Source organism: Haliotis rubra, unplaced genomic scaffold, assembly GCF_003918875.1.
Source record: "Haliotis rubra isolate DU_JTF1 unplaced genomic scaffold, ASM391887v1 Scf47, whole genome shotgun sequence".
Taxonomy (NCBI): domain Eukaryota; kingdom Metazoa; phylum Mollusca; class Gastropoda; order Lepetellida; family Haliotidae; genus Haliotis; species Haliotis rubra.
Window position 1 is genome coordinate 1,101,655 of NW_025767157.1, and position 12,028 is coordinate 1,113,682.

The 12,028-nt window shown below is 44.5% G+C and overlaps 1 protein-coding gene and 1 long non-coding RNA gene across 2 annotated transcripts in view; both read left to right on the forward strand.

Moving 5' to 3' along the window:
* The window catches only part of LOC124290566 (feline leukemia virus subgroup C receptor-related protein 1-like), a 35,293-nt gene extending 29,423 nt beyond the window's left edge, over positions 1-5,870 (forward strand). The window contains exons 6-9 of the mRNA XM_046727312.1: positions 1,888-1,991; positions 2,635-2,751; positions 4,373-4,478; positions 5,667-5,870. Coding sequence (XP_046583268.1) covers positions 1,888-1,991; positions 2,635-2,751; positions 4,373-4,478; positions 5,667-5,870 — 531 coding nt within the window. The remainder of the gene's footprint in view (positions 1-1,887; positions 1,992-2,634; positions 2,752-4,372; positions 4,479-5,666) is intronic.
* A 3,766-nt stretch (positions 5,871-9,636) lies between these two features.
* On the forward strand, positions 9,637-11,766 carry LOC124290592. The gene is made up of 3 exons (XR_006901981.1): positions 9,637-9,682; positions 10,277-10,320; positions 10,993-11,766. It is a non-coding gene; the product is annotated as an uncharacterized LOC124290592 (long non-coding RNA).
* Positions 11,767-12,028: the final 262 nt, after the last annotated feature.

Here is a 12,028-nt window from a genome sequence, read left to right on the forward strand (position 1 = left end):
ATGATGTCCCTGTTCCCAGTGTGAGGGTGCGACGCTAGACTCCCAGTCGATGATGATGTCCCTGTTCCCAGGGTGAGGGTGTAACGACAGACTCCCAGTAGATAATGCTGTCCGTGTTCCCAGGGTGAGGGTGTAACGACAGACTCCCAGTAGATAATGCTGTCCCTGTTCCCAGGGTGAGGGTGTAACGCTAGACTCCCAGTAGAAAATGCTGTCCCTGTTTCCAGTGTGAGGGTGTAACGACAGACCCCCAGTAGATAATGCTGTCCGTGTTCCCAGGGTGAGGGTGTAACGACAGACTCCCAGTAGGAAATGCTGTCCCTGTTCCCAGGGTGAGGGTGTAACGCTAGACTCCCAGTAGAAAATGCTGTCCCTGTTTCCAGTGTGAGGGTGTAACGACAGACCCCCAGTAGATAATGCTGTCCGTGTTCCCAGGGTGAGGGTGTAACGACAGACTCCCAGTAGATAATGCTGTCCCTGTTCCCAGGGTGAGGGTGTAACGCTAGACTCCCAGTAGAAAATGCTGTCCGTGTTTCCAGTGTGAGGGTGTAACGACAGACCCCAGTAGATAATGCTGTCCGTGTTCCCAGGGTGAGGGTGTAACGCCAGACTCCCAGTCGATGATGATGTCCCTGTTCCCAGGGTGAGGGTGTAACGCCAGACTCCCAGTCGATGATGATGTCCCTGTTTCCAGTGTGAGGGTGCGACGCTAGACTCCCAGTCGATGATGATGTCCCTGTTCCCAGGGTGAGGGTGTAACGCTAGACTCCCAGTCGATGATGATGTCCCTGTTCCCAGGGTGGGGTGTAACGCCAGACTCCCAGTAGATAATGCTGTCCCTGTTCCCAGGGTGAGGGTGTAACGCCAGACTCCCAGTCGATGATGATGTCCCTGTTCCCAGTGTGAGGGTGCAACGCTAGACTCCCAGTCGATGATGATGTCCCTGTTCCCAGTGTGAGGGTGTATCGCTAGACTCCCAGTCGATGATGATGTCCCTGTTCCCAGGGTGAGGGTGTAACGCTAGACTCCCAGTCGATGATGATGTCCCTGTTCCCAGGGTGAGGGTGTAACGCCAGACTCCCAGTCGATGATGATGTCCCTGTTCCCAGGGTGAGGGTGCAACGCTAGACTCCCAGTAGATAATGATGTCCCTATTCCCAGGGTGGGGGTGTAACGCCAGACTCCCAGTAGATAATGATGTCCCTGTTCCCAGGGTGAGGATGTAACGTCAGACCACCAGTAGATAATGATGTCCCTATTCCCAGGGTGAGGGTGTAACGCCAGACTCCCAGTAGATAATGCTGTCCCTGTTTTCAGTGTGAGGGTGTAACGTCAGACCACCAGTAGATAATGATGTCCCTGTTCCCAGGGTGAGGGTGTAACGCCAGACTCCCAGTAGATAATGATGTCCCTATTCCCAGGGTGAGGGTGTAACGCCAGACTCCCAGTAGATAATGCTGTCCCTGTTTTCAGGGTGAGGATGTAACGTCAGACCACCAGTAGATAATGCTGTCCCTGTTCCCAGGGTGAGGATGTAACGTCAACCCCCAGTAGATAATGATGTCCGTGTTCCCAGGGTGAGGGTGTAACGTCAGACCACCAGTAGATAATGCTGTCCCTGTTTCCAGTGTGAGGGTGTAACGTCAGACCCCCAGTAGATAATGATGTCCCTGTTTTCAGGGTGAGGATGTAACGTCAACCCCCAGTAGATAATGATGTCCGTGTTCCCAGGGTGAGGGTGTAACGTCAGACCACCAGTAGATAATGCTGTCCCTGTTTCCAGTGTGAGGGTGTAACGTCAGACCCCCAGTAGATAATGCTGTCCGTGTTCCCAGGGTGAGGGTGTAACGTCAGACCATCAGTAGATAATGCTGTCCCTGTTCCCAGGGTGAGGAAGAAAACACAGGGCGCATTGGTCTCACGATCGTCCTGGCTGGTATAGCAGGAGCCATCATGGCGGGGCTGTGGCTGGACAAGACGAAGGCGTTCAAGTACGTAGCGACTCTCCATCATGACCCAAATGTCTGTGGCAAGTATGATACGGATAGAAATGACGTCTTTTCTACAATATTCCGAGATGTCTTCGTTGTGTAAAATTACACAAAGAGCTTTAGCACGCTTCCCTTGCGCCATACAGTGCAGGCTTTTGCGCCGCTGTTTGCTGTGCAGAGTTGCGTCCCTTGGGGACGTCATAACGTAGGTTCGAATCATGGTCAGAATGGATTGTTTTGCCCAAGTGATAAACGTATGAAATTTGTACAGTTGGTGTTTCCCTGTCTCGTGAAACTGACACGCCGTATTATAGACATCATTAAGACCAACTCGTCGTTAAAACCAACTCGAATACTTTCGCTAAGGGGACATTCAGGATTCTATTTTGAGGGTATTTGTAGGCGGGATTGTATTTGGTATTAAGATAGTTTTATATATTTATTTTTCAGTATTGTAACTTCAAATCTGTTTAAATTGTTTTTCATACCTAGGAACGCATTCTGTAAGTTTTCGTATGCCTTTTTGTGCTTTTGGGAATTATATATGTTTTTCTCAGATTTGTGTTAAGTAGTATTTGGGATTCATTCAGGGTATACTTATCTGTATGACATGGACATGATATGTTATATCCCCGTTCTGTAGGTGGACGTCGGTGGGGATCTATGCTCTGTCGCTGGTGGGAATGGTAGCGTTCGCTGCCATCATCGAATGCGACCTCAACCGTATCTGGATAATCTACCTCGTCGCCGGATTTCTTGGGTATATAAATCTCTGTCACTTCCAATCTCCATGCTTCAGTTTGGCATCACCTCCTGGAGATCTTATTACATTTGGTCTTCAGCAGCCCATGTTTGTCGTAAGAGGCGACTAAGGGGATCGGGTGGTCAGGCTCGCTGACACTGTGGATACATGTCATCGTATCATAAATGCTTAGATCGATGTTCGTGAGGTCAGTAACCAGATTGTTTGGTTTTGATCGCCGATGTATTGGATATGTGTTTTCCTGAATGATATTTTATCTCAGAAATAATATGAAATAATTTATATCCAGAAAGTAAGAAAATTGAAAATGGAGGTGCGAATAATGTTTAACTTCCGCCTAAAGATGACGCTATTAAGACTTGCCAACCTGGGTCCCGTTCCTCAAAGCGATCGTAACGCTACGACTGTCGTAAGTCTATGGGAGTTACGATCATTCTGTAGTATCTGAACACTTTCTGTATTCATTCTGTAGTATCTGAACACAGACTATGACCTAATCTGTTATAAAACCATCCCTTCAGTTTATTGCTTCTAAAACATCAAAACACAAAACGAATTTGTTTGTGTAGACGAGTATGGGGAGTAACACTCATGACCCGGATTTTCCGTTACACAACGAACTTGACTTACTCGGCCTGTAACTTGATGTGAACAGCTTCATGTGAAATAACATAAAGATAGTCACCTGTTACATCCCATGGGCTTTGAGCCATTAATCAGTGAGCCTATCTGTGTCAGACCTGCCAACTGCCACTGATTCTGTCAAATAAACTCGAGGGGATACTGAGTTAGTTATATGGATGAGTGTTCTCGGTGACTTGGTTAATAATGCGACACCGTGGATCGTTGCTGGTAATATTAGTCACTCGATTGTCTAGTCCGAACTCGATTACTTACTGGCCTTATCATCGTGGAAGCTTGACTACTGTCGAGTGCGGCGTTATAAGTATGCACACACGCGCAGGTACACGTACACGCACACACAAACACAAATTCTGTCTAGTGTATACATACCATACGTTCAATCTTTTCTGAAAATGTCCTTTATCCTATCTATACATATCCCGCATCCAGTCCCATGTACACATGTCCAACATTCAGTGCTATGTATACTACTCACACTTTGCTAAGGATCACAAAAATTCACTTTAATTAAACGTAGATTTATATTTTGAAATTTATCCATTTATAACTGGATAAATAATGATATGGTAACCCCTCTTTAGGCAAACACTCACCTTAATCTATCCTTATGCACTTGATACATGAGTAACTATCAAAATGGTTTTCATGGCACCAATCAACCATTTTGCATATCATTGACATGTACACAACACCTGTCAATAGCAGGTATAGGATCCACAAGATGAAATGACATACTGAAACCTAGGATCTAACTTATATAAGTTCTACATTCAGATGTATACATCTCCTACTGGTATTTCAGTGCATATGTGTCCCCAATGAAGTCCAGATAACGCATATCCTACAGTTTGTGGACGTGAATTTGCTCTCTCATGCGTATTCTCGTCGTATATTTTAGAGTCGTTCAGTCATGTTCAAGATTTAACTGAATCTGCTCGTTTCCTCGATTTAACCTTGTTTCTGCATGTCTCAGGTTCTTTATGACTGGCTACCTGCCCGTGGGGTACGAGTTTGCTGCCGAGATCACGTACCCCGAGTCTGAGGCTACATCGTCCGGCATTTTAACAGGTTCAGCAATGGTAAGTGGTTGTGTGATTGTCTCCGGTCTTCACGACTGATCAGATATCAATGACTAATTTTCATCGATTATCGGATAAATCTTCATCATTTACAGCACAATCTCCGGCTGTTACCGCATAATCTCTATCAACTACCGCACATTTTCCGTCAGTTACCGCACAAACAATATCAGCTACAGCACAATTTCCGTCAGTTACCGCACAATCTACATCAGCTACCGCACAATCTCTATCAGCTACCGCACAATTTCCGTCAGTTACCGCACAGACAATATCAGCTACCGCACAATTTCCGTCAGTTACCGCACAATCTACATCAGCTATAACGCACAACTACATGTATGTCAGTTACTGAAAATTCTCCATCATTTACAGCAAAATGCACCTCAGTTACCGCACAATCTCCGTCACTTAGCGCAAAATCGCGGTCAATTACCGCATAAGCTCCTCAAATACCGCACAGTCCCCTATTCTTCTTACACTGTAAAGTATGCACATGCCACGGCACAATGCCAGTCGATTACCGCACAATCGTCCCCAGCTACCGCAGTTGTCAGACAGTCGCCATCAGATACCACACAATCCCCTCAGGTGCCATTTTACAATATCATTCTGCAAAACAAAAATTCCTAGCTACCCGACAAAGTCCACTAGTAACCAAACAATTTCAATTTTGTCATGCTAGGTAAAACCGTTCCAGATATATAGTTCTTCAAACTAACAGGGGTCATATGTTGGAGACGTATACTAACAGCTAGTCTCAGAAATGAACATATTTTACATAAAATAATATTTTTCAAATTAAAATAAAATATAATAAAAAGGAGCCCAGAGACGTTTTTCATTTCCTGAAACTGCGGTAATCTAGACTTGCCACACATTCTAGACTTGCATGGGCTACATGGGGTATATTTGTTTCAGGGTCTATATGACAGACTACTTGGTGACGCTGCTTTCAAAAATATTTCCGCGGCATTTCTGCCCAAAGCCACAGTGCTCAACATCTCAATCACGGCCAAACTACTGCTGGAAGTCTCAATGAACGGTTGAGCACACAGCAACTGTTGGCGCCTCACAATACATGGCCTCCAGAGAACCTTGTGTTCACAGATTAGTTTTATAAAATATTTATACATAAAAACACTGGTGTTAATTAGAAGGATATTGAAATATTTTCCAATTTTCCAGTTTTGTGGAATGATGCTGACACTGGGTATGAGAGCTGTGAGCTGTCATGAACCGCGTCAGCATTCTTGCAGAACCGCGCTCGGTCGCATCCTTGCAGCAAACATCACACTGTGCTCGGTCGTCTTTGTCGGCGTCATCCTAACAGGTATGTTAACACCTACAACATCACACTGTGCTCGGTCGTCTTTGTTGGCGTCATCCTAACAGGTATGTTAACACCTTCAACATCACACTGTGCTCGGTCGTCTTTGTTGGCGTCATCCTAACAGGTATGTTAACACCTTCAACATCACACTGTGCTCGGTCGTCTTTGTTGGCGTCATCCTAACAGGTATGTTAACACCTTCAACATCACACTGTGCTCGGTCGTCTTTGTTGGCGTCATCCTAACAGGTATGTTAACACCTTCAACATCACACTGTGCTCGGTCGTCTTTGTTGGCGTCATCCTAACAGGTATGTTAACACCTTCAACATCACACTGTGCTCGGTCGTCTTTGTTGGCGTCATCCTAACGTCATCATCCTAACAGGTATGTTAACACCTTCAACATCACACTGTGCTCGGTCGTGCTCTTTGTTGGCGTCATCCTAACAGGTATGTTATCACCTGGCGCCATCCAAACCTACAACATCACACTGTGCTCGGTCGTCTTTGTCGGCGTCATCCTAACAGGTATGTTAACACCTACAACATCACACTGTGCTCGGTCGCCTCTTTGTCGGCGCCATCCTAACAGGTATGTTAACACCTTCAACATCACACTGTGCTGTCGGTCGTCTTTGTTGGCGTCATCCTAACAGGTATGTTAACACCTTCAACATCACACTGTGCTCGGTCGCCTTTGTCGGGCGCCATCCTAACAGGTATGTTAACACCTACAACATCACACTGTGCTCGGGTCGCCTTTGTCGGCGCCATCCTAACAGGTATGTTAACACCTTCAACATCACACTGTGCCATCCTCGGTCGCGTCTTTGTAACAGGTATGTTAACATCAACTCACACTGTGCAGGTACAGGTATTAACACCTTCAACATCACACTGTGCTCTTTGTCGGGTCATCTTTGTGCCATCCTAACAGGTATGTTAACGTCTTTGTCGTCTTTGTTGGCGTCATCCTAACAGGTATGTTAACATCTACAACATCACACAGGTACAGGTATGTTAACACCTTCAACATACACACCTGTCGGTCGTCTCAAGGTCATCCTAACAGGTATGTTAACACCTACAACATCACGTCATCCTAACAGGTATGTTAACACCTTACAACACACTCGGTCGATTAGGTCTTTGTCGGCGCCATCTAACAGGTATGTTAACACCTACAACATCACACTGTGCTCGGTCGTCTTTTGGGCGCCATCCTAACAGGTATGTTAACACCTTCAACATCACACGTCATCCTGTCGGGCCATCCTAACATGTTAACACCTACAACATCACACTGTGCTCGGTCGTCTCTTTGTCGGCGTCATCCTAACAGGTATGTTAACACCTTCAACATCACACTGTGCTCGCGATTAGTCTTTGTTGGCGTCATCCTAACAGGTATGTTAACACCTTCAACATCACACTGTGCTCGGGTCGTCTTTGTCGGTCGTCATCCTAACAGGTATGTTAACACCTTCAACATCACACTGTGCTCGGTCAGTCTTTGTTGGCGCATCATCCTAACAGGTATGTTAACACCTACAACATCACACTGTGCTCGGTCTTTGTCGGGCGTCATCCTAACAGGTATGTTAACACCTACAACATCACACTGTGCTCGGTCTTTCGTCTTTGTTCGCCATCCTAACTGGTATGTTAACATCCTTACAACATCACACTGTGCTCGGTCGTCTTTGTCGGCGCCATCCTAACAGGTATGTTAACACCTTCAACATCACACTGTGCTCGGTCGTCTTTGTTGGCGCCATCCTAACAGGTATGTTAACACCTTCAACATCATCACTGTGCTTTTCGGTCAACATCTTTGTTAACGTCATCTAACAGGTATGTTAACACCTACAACATCACACACTGTGCTCGGTCGTCTTTGTCGGCGCGTCATCCTAACAGGTATGTTAACACCTACAACAACATCACACTGTGCTCGGTCGTCAACATTTCTTTGTTGGCGTCATCCTAACAGGTATGTTAACACCTTCAACATCACACTGTGCTCGGTCGTCTTTGTCGGGCGTCATCCTAACAGGTATGTTAACACCTTCAACATCACACTGTGCTCGGTCGCCGTCTTTGTCGGCGTCATCCTAACAGGTATGTTAACACCTACAACATCACACTGTGCTCGGTCGTCTTTGTTGGCGCGTCATCCTAACAGGTATGTTAACACCTACAACATCACACTGTGCTCGGTCGTCTTTGTCGGCATCATCCTAACAGGTATGTTAACACCTTCAACATCACACTGTGCTCGGGTCGTCTTTGTCGGGCGTCATCCTAACAGGTATGTTAACACCTACAACATCACACTGTGCTCGGTCGCTCTTTGTCCTAACAGGCGTCATCCTAACAGGTATGTTAACACCTTCAACATCACACTGTGCTCGGTCGTCTTTTGTCGGGCGTCATCCTAACAGGTATGTTAACACCTTCAACATCACACTGTGCTCGGTCGGTCTTTGTCATCCTAACAGGTATGTTAACACCTTCAACATCACACTGTGCCGGTCGTCTTTTGTTGGCGTCATCATCCTAACAGGTATGTTAACACCTTCAACATCACACTGTGCTTTCGATTCGCCTTCGGCGTCATCCTAACAGGTATGTTAACACCTACAACATCACACTGTGCTCGGTCGCCTTTGTCGGCGCGTCATCCTAACAGGTATGGTATGTCATCCTAAGGTATGTTAACACCTTCAACATCACACTGTGTAACCGATTCGTCTTTGTCGGCCATCCTAACAGGTATGTTAACACCTTCAACATCACACTGTAACCGGTCGTCTTTGTGGCGTCATCCTAACAGGTATGTTAACACCTACAACATCACACTGTGCTCGGTCGTCTTTGTTGGCGTCATCCTAACAGGTATGTTAACACCCTACAACATCACACTGTCGGCGCCATCCTAACAGGTATGTTAACACCTACAACATCACACTGTCGGTCTTTGTCGGCGTCATCCTAACAGGTATGTTAACAGGTATGTTAACACCTACAACTTCAACATCACACTGTGCTCGGGTCGCCTTTGTCGGCATCATCCTAACAGGTATGTTAACACCTACAACATCACTGTCCTAACAGGTATGTTAACACCTTTACAACATCACATCTGTGCTCGGTCATCGGCGCCATCCTAACAGGTATGTTAACACCTACAACATCACACTGTGCTCGGTCGTCTTTGTCGGGCGCCATCCTAACAGGTATGTTAACACTTCTACAACACCTTCAACATCACACTGTGCTCGGTCGTCTTTGTCGGCGTCATCCTAACGGGTATGTTAACACCTACAACATCACACTGTGCTCGGTCGTCTTTGTCGGCGTCATCCTAACAGGTATGTTAACACCTTCAACATCACACTGTGCTCGGTCGTCTTTGTCGGCGTCATCCTAACAGGTATGTTAACACCTTCAACATCACACTGTGCTCGGTCGTCTTTGTTGGCGTCATCCTAACAGGTATGTTAACACCTACAACATCACACTGTGCTCGGTCGTCTTTGTCGGCGTCATCCTAACGGGTATGTTAACACCTTCAACATCACACTGTGCTCGGTCGTCTTTGTCGGCGTCATCCTAACGGGTATGTTAACACCTTCAACATCACACTGTGCTCGGTCGTCTTTGTCGGCGTCATCCTAACGGGTATGTTAACACCTACAACATCACACTGTGGTCGGTCGTCTTTGTCGGCGTCATCCTAACAGGTACGTTAACACCTACAACATCACACTGTGCTCGGTCGTCTTTGTTGGCGTCATCCTAACAGGTATGTTAACACCTACAACATCACACTGTGCTCGGTCGTCTTTGTCGGCGTCATCCTAACAGGTACGTTAACACCTACAACATCACACTGTGCTCGGTCGTCTTTGTTGGCGTCATCCTAACAGGTATGTTAACACCTACAACATCACACTGTGCTCGGTCGTCATTCTTGTGATCGTTTTACTTTAATGCAACATGCCGGAGTGTTTTATCAAATTTACCTTTTCTATATATCGATCTTTTTAAGCCTACAGTAGATATTGCGACTCCCTAATAATGACGTTAAACCATATAGTTCCATATTATTCTTGTTAAACGTCACGGCTCCCCTATCCTATCAGGTAATGAAATAATACATATTGATTTACTCCGCATGACAAATTTTCCAGCTGTTCACAGCAAATCTTATTGGAGACTTGAAGCAATATTTGTTTAGAGAATGGGCGTCCATTCGATGTGCGAAGCTTATTACAGGTAGTTCCTACTATTCCACTTTTCCGCAGGTTTAGTGGATTGTGATACTAAGTTTACGAAAATGGTTTACCGTAATGAGAGTGCTAGCAGGCATATAACAGCGCAAAGCGAACATACAGTAAAGTTTGTCTCGTGAATTCATAGTGTTCCAATTCTACATTATCTTCATTTTTCTATATCCAGCGATTGTTCGACCAGACTATCGGCGTCAGGCAGCCGAGACGCAGGTGAGTCAAGTCAAGTATTTTTTGTTCCGTATGTAGGCCACAGGCCCATATACAACATACATACATTTGTTTACAAATATAGATACACTTTAAAGGGCATACATATCAATAATACACGTGTTATTTGTTCAAACAGATTTCTTGTCAGTATAAATATAATATTTAATATAAACATATATACACACTTTTATAAACATTTAAAATGGAAAAATGTGTGGTTTAAAGAAAATTTATTGGAGTTTGATTGCTCTGATGTTATAAGCATGTAAGATATATTTACATAAATTTCTTAAAAGTGTTTCATTATTTGTTGATAACAGGGACTTAAATTTATAGTAGTTTGGTTGTTTCTGATATGCATATGGCAAGTATTTTAATCTAAGGGAGTTATATTCAGTACATATAAAAATAAAATGATACTCATTAATGCATTCATTGTATTTGACCATTGCATTATTGTTGCTGTCATTGTAATCATCACTATCATAATTATTACGTAATAAATACATTAATGTTACCCATGCCATATTGTTATAGATTAAAACATGTACAGAAATACCGAGGTCAGCTTAGTCATACTTGTGAATATTTAATAATAATATTGTGTACATATATTTTGGTAAATGAGAAGATAACGTAAGAATAATTCAGTAATAATTGTTCCTATCGCAGGTTTTGGAGAAGATAAACCATCTTGAATTAACGATAGCACCGCCAGATAAGAGCACAGGGGAGACAACTCTACCTGGCCTAGCAGAGCCTGACTCTGATGGACAGTTAAAGCAGCCTCTGACCCAGTGACCAGCAGAGCTCTGTTGACATGGCCGTGCTTGTATCCAGGAGGGAATCGGCATCCCACAGCTCAGGAAATACACACGAAGTACAGTGTCGCGGTGGGAATAGGAATGGACTTAAAACCAGCTTTTACCTTCACAGGTATGAACGGATGTTCCGTCTCCTTGGAGACGGTGAGGAAGTCACGTGATCTGATCGACATGAAAGTGGTACTATTGTAATTGTTTTCCATAATTGTGTTTCTAGAGATATAATCGGGATGCCGCCACGAACGCTCGTACTCGGATGGTTATGGAAAACGTCATGGTTGTTTATAACGTGTGATAATGAATGGAAAACATCTGGCCCATCCATCTACACACCTGACGACAGGCCGGGTTTGATTACCTACATGAGTTAAATGTGTGAAGCCTGTGTTGAGATATTGCTCAAACATTACTAAAAGCGGCGTAAAATCATAACCCCTTGTACTCGCAGATTCCCGCAGAGGCACGTACACACAAACTCACAGTGAGATTGAGAAATATTTCAGTGTGCAGAAGACTGAATGCCTTTATAAAATCAGCAGGACTTTTTAAATCTGCATTTATTATACAAAACTGCGTGCTTTTTATAAAAAAGAGTCTTAACTAAATTGTGCAAATTCGTTTACGACTGGTACGGTCAGTTCATTGTTGTCCTTTCCGAAAGACCAAAATAAGCAAGATGAGATATATTCTATTGCTGAGTCCATATTTCCAACACATGGACAATTCTCTACTTGGACGGTACAATTCCCCAATCAGAATAGGACATTTCCAAACACCCCTTCTTGTATCAATTCATACCAATGATTTGGATATCTCTTTCTTTGGGGGTATTTTTAAAGAAATTGGTATCTGAAACCTCTGACTTGACTGCGATTTGTCTCGTT